Genomic DNA, 18,433 nt, shown 5'->3' on the forward strand with positions numbered 1-18,433 from the left:
ATATTAAAATTAATATTTATTTATTTATATTTTTTAATTTAAAATGATTAAAAAAGAGTTTTAAATCATTTTAAAGAAACTGTTGAGGAGGTACACGTGGCGTTTAGGAATTCGCTGGATCAAAAACTCGGCGGCTTTAATGGAGCCGATGATTATGGCGGCGGTTATACACGCGTCAGCCGTCGGCTGCCCTACGCTGTTTCATTAAACCACGTAGGAATTGATTGCAGCCGTCAATTCCACACGGAATTCATCCAACGGTGGATATCAAACTCAGTCGTTTGATCTCAACCAAGGGAAATCAAACGGCGGAGAATCGATCCCGCTGTTCTGAGCTGACAGTTACCATCAAGCCGGACGGGGTTCGATCGATCGAATGGATTACACTGCTTCAAGAACGACGGAATAGCTCTGCACTACGAATGACGCCCTAGGAATGATTTTTCAATTCGTTCGTTCAATATAATGGATGAAATTTCTTGAAATTTTAAATTTACATTAACATAATGAACAGAAATTTTGGGAAAGTTTTTAATAAATTTAAAAGCACTTGTAAGAAAGCTATTTAAACAAGAATGTGGTGTCATAGAACTAGGGTTTTAAGAGATTTTACTGAGGAATTATTGAGGAAATGATATCTCCGACACTTTACTCTGTCCACGTATTAGTTTCCAGTTGATGTCTCGTCCAAAAAATCTGCGATTTGAATGAATGGAAGCTTGGATGGACTTGAGCTTGGGTTCGCCGGAATCCACTTTCCGGCGGCGTTTGACGGCCGGATGTTGGTCGGGATGTGAAGGGTGACAGCTTGAGCGGTTGAATGAGCAGAGATCTCTGCAGGATTGGCTTAGAATAGAGAGAGAGTCAAGAGATTCGAATGAGACTCGTTTTTAGTCTTTTGCCCTATTCAATCCACTCCAGATTGAATGGAGGGCTGCGATTCACTTGGGAGAGCTTCCCTTGATGATGACATCTGTCCATTGGGTAGTTAGGAGCAGTGGGTACAAAGGACATAAGGACATCCCATGTGTAAAGTGGGTTTTGTCCTCTAGTCCATGTGGGTTTGATTAAAAGCCATTGGATCTTGATCTAATGGTTGGGATAGGCCCTAAGAAGCTTCTAGAGTCTGTTAAGACAGCATGGACGGGTTTAGCTTAAGGAGGATTAAGATTAAGGGGTCATTTGACCAAGTTTGACCCCTCCAAATGATTGATTTGACTGTTTGACTGGTTCTTTTGCCACATGGAAGCTGAGGTGGCATGGGAGTGGGGCTTTAGAGCTGCTGGAATGATTTGGTAAGGAATGGACTAGCTTGGGTCAAGCCATTTGGGTATTTAAGCCCATTTAAAGAGGTTTGTTGACCATGTTGACTAGTCAACTGGTCAAAAACTTGTGAGGTGGAATGGGAGTGGTCTCAAATGCTATTGAGATGATTCGAAATAAGTGGAAGACCATATAGTTGGGGTTCGAATAGAAATATGAGAGCTTGAAGTGGGTTGACCAAGTCTAAATGTGTTGACATGGTCAAAGTGAACATGACTTGGCTCATGGTGCGTTTGGCAAGGTTCAAGGCATTGGTAGGGATGATTTGAAAGCTTGATAGAGATTTGACCAAGTGCACAGGGTAATTTTGATCTAAAAGATAGATTCAAGGGGTTTAAAGGTGTTAGGTTTGATATCAGTAAGAACTACATAGTAAAAATGAATTTATAGTCACCAAGGCATCCTAGATAACCTAATGATTTCACATAGCATGTCATAAAAAGGTCATGCGATTGATTATACTGATAATTTTTTATAACCAAATGAGATTAAAAAAAAGAATATTTAATCATATAAGAGTATTTTTGGCACGTAGAAAATATTGTTATTAATATAAACATTCAGCATAATCTAGGGTTAACCCTAACTTTATATGCTTGGAGGCTACTATCTATATGTTAGGGAGATTCAAAAGAATTGCATAAGCTCATCTACCGGGAAAAAAAAAAAACTTTGCAATTTTTTATAGATGTGGATGTCTCACAATTTAATATTCATTCATTTAATCATAAAATCTTCATTGTCATATATTTCCTGATAAAAAATACTTGTAAAATTAAATCATATCTAGCTCTTGGTCAAACGGACACTCTTTAGTAACTGATTGGGTGGTCAATGCATATCCAATTAGGTTGGAAGGAGATCATGATTTATTAATGGATTTGATCATCCTTAACTTTGACGTCTTTTTTAGTATGGATCAACTCTCCACTTATTATGTTACCCTTTATTGTTTTATGATCATTTAGAAAAAAATACAATTCTTTATTTATAAGCATATTCTTTAAATTATAAAAACTTGCAAATACACTCAATGACTCAAGGTATTCAATCAACCCCAAATTTTCTAAGGCTATTTTGGATATTCTTATGAAAATAATAATTAAAATAATATATAATAACCCCAATTAATTTCAAAAATATTTAGATTTTCTTAAAACCAAAATTTTGAAAATTGAGCCAAGCATTAAACCTAAAAAAGAAGAGGTTCAAGATTCAAAGATTGAACCTAATAATATAATAATTGTTAAACCTATTTGAGCATGACTTAAATAATTTAAGAAAAATGCAATGTGTAGTTTAAGAGAAATATATTATTAAATACAAATTATATACAAAATAATTATTTTTTCTAAAATACTTAAATTAAGCAACTTTGGATCAAAGTTACTAGCATTTTCTATTGAAACCATGATGATACTTGGAATATTTTATTTCATTCATTAAATTGATTCTCTAAAATAAAATAAAATAAGAGAAAAAGTTAGCAACAAATATAAAAGCTATGAAAGAAAATATAAGCTGAAGTAAAATAAATACTTAATATCCAACTACACACATTGATCTAACATGCCAATGAACAGCAAAATGGGATTTTTTTTGCTTTAAAGATATAAAATTCATACAAACAATCATATGAAAAATTCAAATAATTATGAAATATTGCATTTTATATATTTTAACAACCCAAAATTTATCATATTTAATTGGGCTAGTATATTTTTAAAAATATAAAAAAAAAATTAATTTCTAACTATACAATTATAACCTCAAAAATTCTAAAATAGTTTAAGGTGTATAAAGACATTCTAAACATTCCATAATTTCCCTAAAATTATTTGATTAATCCATGCGGTGCATGGATTTTTGAACAGTTAGAATATGCATTGAAAAATCCCTGTATGTACAATCAGTGATGACCATGACGTACAGATGCTATTATTGACCTCAGTGGCTACATTATAGCAAAAAATCCAAAGAATGTCTTAAGAAATGGAAATATTTGAATCTTAGTATGCGGGGAGAAATTATTGAGTTATCTGGAAGACAATTAATATGCGTCACATCACTCAATATATAGCCATAATAACAATACACAATAAATTAGTGACGTGAGAGTCATCTTAATTGATCTCAAGACTTCATCCGACGACCCCACATAATAATTTCGTGAATACAAGATGCCAAACTTACACCTGAGTAGGGGTGTCAATTTTGGATCACGGGTCAAGTTCGGGTCAAATTTAGAATTGACCCAGCACTATTCCAGTCAACCCAAACCCGAACCCGTTTTTGCAAACAAGCCAATTTTTCAGACCTGAACCCGACCCGCATCGGGTCAACCTGGCAAGACTCGAATAACTCGATGCCGATAAAAAATTGCTAGTTACGACTCAAAAATGGGTCAATCTCCAATTTTCAGGTAAAAACAGGTCAATATCAACTTTCCAAGTCAAAACAGGTAAATTTCATGTTTCTGGGTCAACCCGAACCCAACCTAATTTTTAAAACGGGCCAATTTGTTGGACCCAAACCCGACCCATTTCGAATTCGGGTTGGCCCTAACTTGAAATTTTCAAATCATATTCATGTCAAATATCAACACCCCTACACCTGAGCAAAGAAGTACGTGCTTCCAAATGTAACATCAGCCTAAGTTGCGTACAAGTCAAACTGACTTCTTATAAGAAAAATACAGCATTACTGCAACTTCAACACACTTATCAAGGATAATAATTGAATTTGCATCAATTCAAGTGAAAACATTATGCCCTACTTTTGTCATTTACAAATCAATACATAAAGTACTGGAATAGAGTGTCAAACTCAGCAGCCAGCATCCGCATAAGCACAGTTGCAATCAAGTTTCCTTCATCTCCATTTTAACACAGTCGTCTTCTCTGAATGAAATCCATTAAAATTCAAATCAGTAGAAATTTTTTTGGTCACCTAATAAGCTTCAATATTCAAGCGATCTGGAAAGTGTGATAATTTCTCTCATGAAGTTTAAGAGTCAAAAATAGATGTTAAAACTTTTTTTATTAGGAAAATGACTAGTTTCCAGTCATAATAAAGATTTTATTTGGGAAGACTTTCTTAATGCTTCTTAAATCAGCTTTTTAGTATAAAAATTTTAATTTTTAAACTAAAAAGCTATTTTAAAAAATAATAAAAATCCGTCCCAAACAAAACCTAAACAAACTTTTATTTTGAGAAATGCTACACTCCCCAAGAGAAATGACACTCTAAATATTAGTCTTTTATTTCTGGGTAACTTACCCATTGCTTATTCTGTAAAGCTTCCAATAGTTCTGCAATCTGCATTTGCTTTGCAATTGTAGCATGTAGTACCTGAAAAAAAAAATTACAAGTCCATAACTCATATACAGAAATAAAAATATGTGGGGATGTGCATACATGTACTTAGGGATGGAGTAATCAAATGTGGGAAAGATGGCAATAACAAGAAAGAGACGGACTCTTCAAAGAATAGCTCTTTTTTACCCTTAACTGAGAATAAGTTACTTGGCTAACCTTTTTTTACAGTAATTCATTTACTAAATCTGCAATGCAAAAACTTGATAAAAACAATCATGGCTCAAGAAGCAATCTAGAGAGAAAGATGCTAGATGAAAAGACGATTTTTTACATTAAAATTGAAACAAATGTGCAAATCTGCCATTTTGTTTTATTTCATCATTTAAATAGTTGTGCACAAATTGCACCAAAATAAAATTGGGTGTACGAATAAATAGATCGCCAAGCAAAATAACCTCAAAACACCAAAAATCTACTTGCATAGATGTTAAATATATGTGGACTCTTATTGATGAAGATTTTCACAATTATATATATATGGTACTGTGAAGATCTTGTAATAATTGAGAAGGGACAAAGGGATAAAGAATAGAGGGAGAGAGTCGAAGGCTTCTTAAAAAGACAGAAAGAGATAATTGATATGAAAGATCCAAAAAAAACAAAATCATTAAGCAAATCATTGGCTTGAAGAAACAATTGACATGAAAAAATCGGGACATGGAAAAAGAATACTTGGTACGAGATTTGACTATGAAAGAGTTATATATATTTTATATCTATCTCAATCTCAATACAATGAAAATATTTTGGATAGGTTCAATATGCTGAAAATAAATCTGTTGAGCATGCTTTGGCCTTGGCTTATCACTTCAAGGTATCAAAAGTATAGTCAACAGGGATAAATAAAGAGATAATTAATACATGTTTGAATTCCTCTTAGTGATTTGTTCTGTAATATAAGCAATGGTTTGTATAATATTTGGTATTGCTTATGCAGTGGAAGTTGTCAACTAGTACATGCCAAATCCAAAAGATGAATATTAGGAGGCCATGTGAAATGTAGAATAAATGACTCACTGAAATTTAGAAAAGCATAAATAAAATTACAAAGCTATAGTGATTTGAATATGAGAGGATACCCAGATGCACAAAATAATATGGGATAAATCTACACCATGATTTAAACCATAATCATCCAAATGTGATCGACTAAAAGAGGAGGATTCATAGATGAGTAGCAAATCACAAGAAATTTATATTTAGGAGTTTGAAGTATCATCTCAATGAGCCAACGGTGTATGTTTTTTAGGAACTTTTGAAGTTATAATTTATAGTATTAATTTAATTGTTTTATTTATTATCTATTTTAACTTATTTTTCATGCTTGTTCTAACAGATTCAAGACTATCTTTTTGTTTATTGAGCTAGTGTACTCAAGTTTTGAAAAGGATTGGTAGGTGCCCTTTTATTATGTATCATGATTGTGGCTTTATTGTTAGTGGATCAGATCTTCTCATCTCTTCAGATATTGACTTGTTTAAATCAAACCAAATAAAATTTAATACTTTTTTATAGTGCTTGATTTCTTTAAATTTATTTGATGGTACATAATATTTGCTCTAAGTTGATTTTTTCATGGTGTAAAGTAAGACAACTTTCTTAACATTCCTTATATTAGGCAAAAATTTCTTCCTAAGTCCAATGCGCGAGTCCATTTCGATTGCAAACTTAAAGCAGAGAACACCTAGTATGATTTGACTCGGTAGTATATTAATTATATTGAGTATATAACTCATTAAGTACAACGTATGGAGTAACACAGTGAAAGCTTACTTTTTTGGTCTTCTCAAGTTCATGTTCAACAAGTTTTATTCTCTGCCAAGATTGCTGAAGAATTAGCTCTTTCTCCATAGGCATCTGTGCTGGCATGCTGCTAATCTCACTATAAAGTATCTCAAGTCTTTGAAGCTTTAGACACAGATTTGTAGTATCTTCCTTGATAACTTCCACTGATGGATGGGGACTGGAAGCAGGACTATACATGCATGGAGGATGAATGCTTTCCAAGTCTTTTTTGTGTGTATAACTTAATATTGGAAAGAAGCATAATATTTTTAGGAAAATAGACAACAATACTGTTGAAAGAGACCTCAAATACAATCTTACAAAACTATCCTTTGCAACATTCTTCCTGCAATCAGTCAAATTACCTGTTGCACATGAAAACTCTGACATTCAAAATGAAGATATATGTCATTTAAAATCAGAAAACGTAAATACTATTGCGGATGCAATTCTCTACCAATAAAATCACTTAAAAAGGAAAGCCTAAGATTGTCCAATCTTGTTATAAGGGCATGAAACACAATACTATGCCCTCTAGATTCAAAGTTAAGTTTACCAACTTTTCCAACAAACTCTAACGAGTCATCGAGTAATATGTGGAAGATAAGGAGAAAAATATAGAAATTAAATAAAGTGGTCAAGCATATCTGGCGCCCATATATTGAATTTTTAAACAACATTTTAATAGGAATTTAGCAGGAATGTATAATACGTCTCCTTATGAGCAGTTGCTGCTTGAAAAAAAAAAGATAAATATTAATGTGAATAGACGAAAGTTAAAATAGCTATGACAAGACTACTATAGGAATGTATTTAAATTGAAGCACTAAAGCTATCTGCAGGTTTTACAATTTGACCTCAACTAGCTCAACTCATAGGCAGCAACTTAAGGGTTACATACACCTATCCAGGGAAAAGCAAGTACTTCCTTCTATAATGTCCTTGCAAATGTTTGATTTAAAAAAAAAGGAAAATTAACTAAATTTTAATAGGAACCGGCAACAATCTTTTCAACTGAATTGACTAGGGGGGTGTTTGGCTGCAAGTAGGATTTTGTAAACCCTGTAACTTAAGATGGAGTTCACTACTTTGTGATATTATCTAGGGATTCTAAGATACCAGCACAAAGAATGGTAAAGGAAATTGATATTGAAATATCTTTAAATGGTTCAATTTATATAATAAAACTTATATAGTACAATTTACAATGTTGTCATATGACAAATGTATTATACAGAAATGATATATATATATATATAAGACATTGTTCTCTTCTATAAGGAATATTTCAAAACTTTTTATACTATCATCTTGGAATAAAATGATTAGCCAAGTGATTTTATGCTAATTCAGTTATTATGACAATCATATGTATTATTTTTTGAAATTTTTTCTATTACTGTAAATTAAAGATATGATTTATCCACTGAATTATGTTGATAATTCATCATTATATTTAGTTAATATTTTCACAAAAAAGTTAAAGAATCTGATAAGTGGAAAAACAGTATGTATCGTAGATGTGGCACTATAAGAGAACTATATTTATATTAGAATTGTTATATATTTGACTTAGAATGAATTTGCGATATAGTAACTCTTTTGATATATTAGAAATTATTAATAAGAGAAAAGATTGTGAACAAATATTTTAATACTGGTTAATATTATTAAATAAATTTTAAAATTTCATGGTGCACCTGATTCTTCCGTTTCTATACAGACCTCTTCTCTGGACCTTATATAAATCTCTAAATCTGATGACTTAGAAAGAATGATCAATAAAAGTTGTTTTGTATTCAAGAGAAAGATTCATGAATAAATACTAGTAAGCAAGACATATAAGTCTAAACATAAGAAAATATTTTTTTAACGATAATTCAGTAAGAAAGCAAAAAACAACAGCTAATATAAAGAAACAAATATCCAAAACTCAATGCAAGTCTAAAATAAATAAAAAAACTAAATAAGCAACAAAAATCCAAAACTCAATAGAAGCCTATAATAAATTGCCACAACATAGACCCAAATACCAATTTATGAAATAATTGATGCTGAAAATCTGCATCTTTAATGATGGTCCACCAAACAATTCGATAGAATATATTAAAAGAAATGTTTATCGTGAAGGAGCTTGACATTCAAACTCATCATCTAACTCCTATTTATTAAAATGTAAGGGCTAAGTCATGGGGCATGCAATATTAAAGATTAAAGAGAGATAATTTATAATGTTATAGCAATATAATAAATATTTGTTGACCTATGTGTAAAGCACAAAAGAAACAAAAAAAAAAGATCAAATCAGATCAAACCTCGTATCCACGAAATCCCGCTGTTCGGCGCCGTTCAATCTCATCTCCGTAAATCCTGCGTAAATCCCGCGAGCTCGCCTTGATCCCGCTCATTCCTCTGCCTTTAAAACACGAACGAAGGGTTCTTCTCCCGTTCACTCCCGAAATCCACTGCTCTCACCCGACCACAGGTCACGACTCCTCTGTTCCAACTACCGACCTCCAGTGCCTGTAGCCCTTGCCGATCGACCCTCTGAAGCCGCAACCATCTCCTCCCACAGACACGAGCTACCGTCGCTACCCCTCGAACCCTCTCCAATCTCCAGATCCGACGCCAACACGACCTCCCGACTCCACATCCGACCAAACTCCACTGCTTGGTCTTCAATCTTTCAGCACAGAGAGAGAGAGAGAGAGAGAGAGAGAGAGAGAGAGAGGAGTTTTCTTCAAACTCACCGAACTCGAAGCCGCCGAACCCGCTGTGCCACCGACCTCCCCTGTCTGATCCTCTCTGAAGGAAGACTCAACCCGTGCCCTATCTCTACCTCAATTAAATAAAACCCTACTCACTCCAACTCAGTCAACTCAGTCCACTCAACTCAACCTAACCAATCCCAACTCAACTCATCTCCTCAACTCACCTAACTTGCTCACTTAACTCAGTCCACTCAACTTAACCAACTCAGCTCACTCACTCCACTCATTCCTTACCGATAAAAACCTTAGGTATTTTGTTATTTTATTTTATTTTATTTTGTTTCTAATAATAATAATATTAAAGTTATATTATTATTTATAATAATAATAATATTAATAATAATAATAATTGTAATTATTATTATTATTAATTATTATTATTATTATTATTAAGGTTCTTTTCTCGATGCTTGCAACGAGCCGGCAAACCCCCGAGGCGCTCACGTAGCGTTAGGGTGGGAAACCGGTGCGATGCTCGCGACGATTTAAGAATCCCTCTTCAAAGCTTGCAAAGAGCCGGCAAACCCCCGATGCGCTCAAGTAGCGTTTATGGTGGGAAACCGGTGCGACACTTGCGGCGAAGGGGATAAAAAAAGTGTGTGTTTTTATTTTCTTTTTTATATAAGTACCTCCAAACGCCCACGTGGTGCAGAGGGGGGAAATCTGTGTTTATTTCTAACCTGTTTTCTTCTTATTAATAAAAACAAACACCCTTAAACGCTCACGTAGCGGGCGGGGATAAAAAAATACAAATGCGACCGCAGTGTCATTTTTTACACCTACCTGAAGCGCTCACGTAGCGTCGAAGGGAATGTTGCCTCTTGGTTTTTCCCCTAAACGGGGGAGACGCCGGGAGGCTGCCGAAATTTGGATTGAAAATCCAAGGACTTTAACTCACTAAATGAGCTTGCACTTGGACTTATTTGAACGAAATGAGCTTAAAATTCAAATGAATTTGGAAAATATAAAAGTATTTGATTGAACTCAAAAGAACAAATGCAAAGAACTAGTACTTGAGATTGTAGTTTGGGACAACTACAAGGATCATTTGAGCACATTTGAACTACAGGGGCCTCGCATAAGACTTGGACTAGAACCTATTTATGAAATGAACTTGGTATAAGAAGTTCTAACATGAGAAATTGACTCAAGCTTTCTTTGAACTCAAATTGAACAATAATAAGCTTGTGGACTTCAGCATGATAACAAGAAGCTCGCACTGGTTTCAAACTGAAACAAAATGTTAGATAATAAATAACTTGTGGACATAAGAATTTGAGCTTGCCACTTGAACTTAAAATAAAGACTTGATTTGGATGACAAGTCTGAGACTCAAGCTTGGACAAGAATTTGAACTAAGTTCACTTGAAGTTAAACTTGAACTTGATATGATTGGACTCAAGTTCAAATGAACAGGATCATGTTTGAACATTGAACATGAATACAAGCAAGAGACTTGAACCTCATGCAATGAATGCAAAATACTTGTCAAACTACAAATGAATTCAAAAGGTTTAGATAGTGAATGCTACCATATCATTTCAATTGACATCAAATATTTATGGATGAATGTAGAAACTCCTTGTGGGCAACAAGAGTCAGCATGCAAACAAACAAATAACTCGTGCCAAGATTCCCAATATTTAAGATGTATAGTAATCTATACATGAATGAAACATAAAGGGAGGTCACAAATGAATGATGCAGTTACTTATGCATGTTGAAAGTCAACATACAACGAGAAGTATGCAGTGAATGTCGGATCCTCCCTACGACCAACTATATGCATACATACAACTGAATACACCAGTCTTCTGCAAGCAAAGGCGAATAATACAAAATGAATGCAAGTGTCTTCGAGCAGCGGAAGAAGTTCTACCATACAAGAAGGGTACAAGGAGCCTACGACAAGCACTTCGATATTTATACAAGCTTGTAATAAGGAAACAACAAATACATTGATCCTCTACCAACAAGAGCAAAGACTACAACAAATGCAAGCTCCTACGAGTCATTCTGGGAAATTTGTTGTACACATAGTACATTATCTATAAGCAAATGTCAAAGAACTACAATGAATGCAAGCATCAACAAACAAAAGCAAGAGACTAGTTAGTGCACTACGATCCACCTGCAGAAAGCAACAAGTAGTGTACGACAGTCTACCTGTACAAAGCAGCAAACAATTCAATTCAAAAGCTGCTACGCCATGCCATCGGATCTGCAACACTTATGCAAGCAGACAGAAGGCGTCCACAAATTATAATGCCACGCCACCGAATCTGCAACACTCGTATTAGCGGACAGAAGGCGTGTACAAGCTCTCAAATACAACGTTGTGTATTTAAAAGGATAATTATATGCACAACTACAAATACTTCAATACCCCTTGCACATGCACTATAAGTTGTATACACATAGGTACACTAAAGGGATAAGTACAATCTTAACCCGTATGGGCCCCAGCGAGCGTGTTATTAGTACACACGTGACGCCTAGGGATGTTGCACGGGTTGACAAGTGAATTCAAATTCTAACCCGATCCTTCTATACGAATCAATAGAAGTCGACAAGGTTCGAACCTTCAAACAAATACTCGGTTGTGGGGACTGGTGTATTTGTTTTAATACTTTCACATCAGGCCTTCAAAGCCTTTAATCAAGAAAATTCACTCACAAAGGCATAAAGCCTATGAAACTCGATCCTCTGTTGATAGCTCAATAGAGCTGACAAGGTTCAATATAAAAATAGAAATGATCCTGAACACCCCGATGATAGCCGTGTTGAATGCTAATCTCAACCGGAGGGGTTAATTTCAGTCCATTCTCAAATGCCTCCCAAAAGTCCATTCCAAACATCCAAAAATCCAAAAAATTCCAAAATTCCTAAAAAAAAAAATATTAAAATTGAAATAAATCCATCAAAATACTTAAAGTAAACTTCATCCACCCTCCGCAACAGTTTGCCGAGGTGGACAAATTAAAATTCACTTCAGCTCACAAAAGAGCTAAATGTCTAGTCAAAAATATCACTAGGATCCATTCTCAAATAATCTCCTACCAGTAAGGACGTGGTACGTGTCCTCTAACCGGCGATTTGCTCCAAATGGCACGGCGGGATAAACAGTTATGACCCGGGGCCCTCTGAACCGAGTGGTTTTGCCGCCAAATGGCACCACGAAATACCGGTTATGACCAGCGCCGATACGCTCCTTAGTGGCATCAAATCCTTGAGATATGAATCAATAGGATATAATCGATAGGGCACAAAGCCCTCTGTTAGCTAAGGTGGATTCAAATTTGTCCCCTTAGACAAACATTTAACCCAGGTCTACAAGGCCCCCTTGGACGAAGCAACCCATGGCTGCCGACAAGGATCCTTCTGTCAGGTTGGGTCGACTACCTCCTCTGACTAAGTAGACCAGGGACCACGATGGCCCGGGACGACGAAACCATGGGATCTTGATCGGGTCTATCATCCATTCCCCCACCATCCGCTTTAAGTGCACGATGGTGAAATTTCTATTTTTAAATATCAAATTTCCAAACATCCAAACTTTCCAAATTCTCAAATTCTCCAACTATTTCCAATTTTATGCTGCTACTATATGCCGGATAACACGTATATTTCTATGTATCTGATTGACGACTAGCCTTAATCGAAAGTTCTCTCTGGTGATCGGGAGGGGCAATTAACTATAGGGGCTTGCGCCTATGGGAAACCAGAACTCGGATCATAAAGTCCTCGCAAAATGAGGGAGAAATCTCTGGGTAGTTTCTTATCTACAAACACATCTGCCTTCCAAAATTTATCCTGGAACTTATTCAGTTAAAACTCCCTCTCCGAATAAAAAAAAAAAAAGAAATCGCGCGGCGGGGAGGCCGGGGCCGAATTTTCGGAGCCCACAATACCATTATATCATCTAGTTAGAATAATATTACATGGTATATGCATGAAAAAGCATTCATTATACTAATATTATATTAAAAATCATGTCTCTTTTATTAGTCATAGTGTATGCCCTATGTCATGTCGTTATACTTGAAAAAAAAATAAGTTGTTAAATTTGAATGACAAACTTATTCGTGCTGAAACATTTTTTAATAAACTCAGCCAGGTAATTTGGAAATCGTCACTGTAGAAAAGGATCTTCAAGTAATAATTATTTCAAAATTTTAACATTTAAGTTTAAGTTGTAGCCTTTTATTAAACTTTAATCGAGTATTTGGTAGTTGTTGTTTTTAGTTGTTTCCCCCTTTTTTATTAGTTGTTGTTTTTATTTCATTATTGAATTATGATCAAGGACTCTGCCTAAACCCTAATCTTTTTTTTCCTTTTATTAATGCTTATGTGCTCTATTTACATTTATTTATAATTGAATCCTTCCCTCTTGAATTCAAATCAGATTTTATCAATCTTGACTTTTGATATTTGCTGTTAAGATTGGTTCATCATATTCCACGTTGCCAATATGTGATAGTCAACTGAATACTCTTTATTTGCAGGTTGGTTTCTTAGGCCTGCATGATAAAATCTTCTCAATTCCACAATTAGTAAGCCATATCTCCATTCTCAAACTGTAACAATATTCCTTTTGTTGAGACGAGAAGCCGTTAATAAATAGCTACCAAATACTAAATTAATACTCTTTATAACAAGTCGTGAAAATGCCGTTTTATAACTTTAGAAAGAAATGGATTATTAATTTATTATTGATGTTAAATAAGTACTTAGGGCAGGAGTATTCAGGTTTATAATAGCATCTTGAATTAGACATCAGTACCTTGCAAGCAGGAAGATGAATTTATCCTTAATTGTTTCTTAGACTTGAGGCCAGAGGATGCCTGACTAAGAATCAATGATGCTTCTCTATTGCCACAGTCTACAGCTTTATCAACAATAACGAAGTGGTCATCACAACTGTAGTAAGCCGTTGAGTTCCGAGCTCTCACCTGTAGAAGGCAATATTCAGAACGACTTCTAAGAGAAGCAAGGAATGACACACGCACAAGCTGATTTCTACCATTGATAACCAATATAAAATCATCAAAATGGATGAAGTTAAGCCATGCATGCATACAACACCAAGATATCAATGCTTAGCCAATTAACTAAAGTAGTATCACAAACATTTTATTAGTAAAATGAAGTACTAAAGATAACTTAGTTGAATATGCATAAGAGCCTTTAAGAAATCGTCACCTTAAACAGCTGAGAAATTTAGGAGTGAAATCACCCGTAAAAAACTCTACTGCAAGAGTATATCTTTAAGAATGAGAATAACGAACTCTCCCGAAAAATAACTTTATCACAAAGTAACCCATAAATTAAGTTGTGGTAAAATTGCTACAAATGCTTTTTGCAGGGCAAAAAAAAAGATCAAAACTCCAATACGGTTGAGATTCAATAGGGTCACATGACGAGAAGGGACAAATCAGCAATATTTGACCTTATAACATCATTCAAGTTTAAGCTTTTCGATATTTGTGGGAGGGAAACAAAATTGGGAACAAGATTTTCATAAGAAATGAGAAATGCTACATCCTAATCAAAAGATAAATACATTTTTGAGATTTAACTTAGCATAACATTATATCTTAATCATTTGAATTAGACTAGATCTATAAATAGAATGATTGCATATGGCCCCAGGGCCACCAAACCTATTTAGAAGATACCTTATGAATATTGTGATAATGTACGAGGCTAAAGCTAGAGTGTTAAAGAGAAACCAAATCAAGGTTGGATTCATTCCACGACAACCTATTTCACATATATTGTTAGTTGTTTTTCTTATCATTGCCAAAACTTGTTATGGACTATAAATAGGAAAATTTCATATCATTTACTTATTTTTATTCTTAGAAGGAGAGAGTCTTAACATACATAAGTTGGATAACTTTTCTTATAGATTATTAAACTAAGAGGAACAGGATTATGGATAAAAAATACAATAGGAGGATAAAATAAAGAAAAGCCCCTCTATAGCTTCTAGTGGATTCAACTAGGGAGTTGTTAACTAGGCAAGGAGGTTGGATTGACTAATCAAACTAGTCCTACGGTCACCTTTGGTGACTAGAGCTAGGAAAGATGAAGATTATGATTAATATGAATAATAAGAGTAGCAGTCGATAAGAAAGTAAATAAATCGAGTAGGTGGAGCCGTGGAGATGGTTGATCATCTTGATCCACCATTATCATGGGCTTATTTTTGGTAATGGACGTGAGACTCAATATGCATGTAATTAATATGCAGTTTTATCTTCGGCAATCCACCTGTATTATGAGTTTTAGTAACAATTAAAGAATTCAAATAAATAAATAAATAAATAAAACATGTTTTCAGATGTCAGCCATTAAGAGCAAAAGTTCTTTTAATGACAAGAATTATAAGCTCCAAATGCAAAAACTCTAATTTTATAAAATGGCATCATTGCAGTTCTCACATGTAGAATGATGTGACAATAATAAATTTGTGTACTAGTTTATAAATAACTATCATAATTAAAGGTGTATGTGAGTCAAGTTAACTCATGAGCCTGCTTGAACTCGGCTTAATAGATTTTTTTTAACTCGACTGATGGGGATATCGACAGGAGATTTCGGCGCGTTTATCAGAGACGACACAGGAGATCGATGGCCATGATAGAGAGCCTTTACTATTGATGTCTATTTTGTATTAGCATTTCATGTATTATGTATTTCTTTTTCAGTTTTTTCCACTTTTGCCCTTATGGGTAGTTGATTGCTTTTGTAGCCCAAGGGGCATGTTAGTCTTTTGTATTAGTTGTCATGTAGAGCCTATATATATGGCTCTTGTATCTTGTATGAGGATTATTGATTATTGTTAATGAGATTTTCTACTTTGATCTCTTTGTGAGTTCCACCACTTTCCTAGATCTCTTTGTGAGTTCTAGAGGAAAGAACCGTTAGATCTCTTTGTGAGTTCTAGTGGTTGACGGAGTAAGGTTAGTGCATCCTAATTATCTTATCTTCCTCCTCCAACCACTTCCCCTCCACCTCAAGAGAAAGCCACTTGAAACTCTTGGCCTGAAACCCGACCCACCCCCTTTGCCGCCGCCCCCTTGGAGTTCTAGTCGCTGGGCACTCTCACAGCTTCGGTCGGCCGCCTTGACACCGACCTCCCCACATCCGTCCAACCCCTCTCTCCACTAGTTTCAAACTTGAACTTTGAATTTTAAATTTCAAATTCTTTCCTAATTTAGAATTCCAATTTAGGAAAGTTTGTATGGTTGAATCCAATTTCAAATTAATTTAAATTGGAGTCAATAAATTATATTTCCACATCATCATCCCTATTTGGAAACCCCCTCCCCTCTTTCCCCAAACCCCTCCTCCCACATTAAGCAGCCGGCCCCCTTCTTAGGGAGTTTGCATTGAAAGCATTCAATGCTCCTTCCCTCATTTGAAATTTAGAAATTGATTTCACTAAAATTCCCTCCGATTTTTCTTAAAACTGAAATTAATTTCAGTTTCTTCCACAAACCTTAGCCCCCTCATTGATGCCACTGGCCTCTAATGGCTCTCGCCATTGAATGAGCAATAACCCTCCCCCTTAATTTGGGAATTCAAAATTGGATTTCAAATAATTTCCCTCCCAGCTCTCTAAAACTGAAATTAGTTTCAGTTTTCTAAAATAAACCCCAACCCCTCTCTCTCTCTCTCTCTCTCTCTCTCTCTCTCTCTCTCTCTCTCTCTCTCTCCCGTCCTCCTCTCCAAACCGCACCCCCCCCTTCTATCTTGGGTTTCTTCGTAACCTCTCATCTACAAGCCAAGGATGCATGGCGAATCCCGAATTTGAAGGTGGACTCGTGTTTGACGTCTACGGAGACATCCACATCTTCGATCCCCATTCTTCGACGTGGAGTTTGACCATGACGACGCCAATGAAGGTTACTTGGATCGAATCCTCCCCACCCTTGTGCACGTTGTCGAAGGTCAATTTCCAGACTACGAGTGGATCATCAACGGTCATCCGCCCGTGCCACCTCCACCTCCGAGTACCTTCCCAACAACGACGTTCCTCGGCTCCTCCCTCCTCGTGGCGACTTCATTTCTAGCCTGGACGATCTTTCTCCGCTCAACCTAGATTCATAAGAAAGATATAAAGGACTCAAGGTGAATAACTCGTTATTAATCTTTGAATTCAAGTTATAAGCTTTTAACATTGCTTTATCCTTTATATTTGATTAAATCATTTTGGTTAATTTCTATGTAATTCTTTGCCTAAGCGAGTGGAACATGAAGATTTCTTGTAACCTACTTTGAATGGATGCATGATTTTATAAAGGTTAAACTAATAGTAAATTATTAATCTTTGAATTCAAGTTATAAGCTTTTAACATTGCTTTATCCTTTATATTTGATTAAATCATTTTGGTTAATTTCTATGTAATTCTTTGCCTAAGCGAGTGGAACATGAAGATTTCTTGTAACCTACTTTGAATGGATGCATGATTTTATAAAGGTTAAACTAATAGTAAATTTTCTTTTATAATCTTGTGTAACTCCAAGCTTGCATCACATCATCGGCTTAATATATGGCACATGAGCCGAGATCGACGAGCTAATGAGCTAAACTTGAGCCAGTCTCTACTCAACTTTTAAGCTACCAAGCAAGCTCATTTTAAAAATATTAATGTATAATATATTAGTATTTAGAAATTTAATTATAAATTTATTTAAAATATTTTAAAAATCATATCTCACTTTTTTATATCAAGTAATTTATTATTATTATTTTAATTTTTTTTAAAATTTTATAATATTAAGTATTTGAATTATATTTATCTTTTACTTTTTCATAATAAGCAAAGTCGACTCATGAGCATCATCAAACTCATAAAATTAAGTTCAAACTTAAATTCAAACTCAAACTCAAAACATAGGTGGCATGAGTTTGATGGACCGGTTCACCCGGTCCATCCTAGACCCGTGCGGGTCTATGGGAGGCAGGCGGACCGGCTGGACAAAAAGGGGCCCACCCACTTAAGTGGGGGTAATTTGGGGATGTGAGGGACTTTTGGATTGTATGAAGGGGGCCATTAGGGTTTAGTTAGAGGCATTATGAAAAGTGTATTCTCTTTCTAGTTTTCTTCTTCTAGTTTCCTTCTTGTTCTTTTCTAGGGTTTTCTTGTGGGAGATCTTGTCCTTCT

At 35.0% G+C, this 18,433-nt stretch overlaps 1 protein-coding gene across 1 annotated transcript; it reads right to left on the bottom strand.

Annotated features, from left to right (window-relative positions):
- Nucleotides 1–3,980: 3,980 nt before the first annotated feature.
- On the bottom strand, nt 3,981–17,253 carry LOC110103224 (phosphatidylinositol/phosphatidylcholine transfer protein SFH13-like). Its single transcript, XM_028698672.1, has 5 exons — nt 17,105–17,253; nt 14,041–14,276; nt 6,475–6,851; nt 4,603–4,674; nt 3,981–4,223 (listed from the first exon to the last, which is right to left on the bottom strand). The coding sequence occupies exons 1-5, from the start codon at nt 17,251–17,253 to the stop codon at nt 4,206–4,208; spliced, it is 852 nt and encodes a 283-aa protein (XP_028554505.1). The 3' UTR covers nt 3,981–4,205.
- Between the last annotated feature and the right edge of the window lie 1,180 nt (nt 17,254–18,433).

The sequence above is a fragment of the Dendrobium catenatum genome, unplaced genomic scaffold (assembly GCF_001605985.2).
Source record: "Dendrobium catenatum unplaced genomic scaffold, ASM160598v2 fragScaff_scaffold_1117, whole genome shotgun sequence".
Classification (NCBI taxonomy): domain Eukaryota; kingdom Viridiplantae; phylum Streptophyta; class Magnoliopsida; order Asparagales; family Orchidaceae; genus Dendrobium; species Dendrobium catenatum.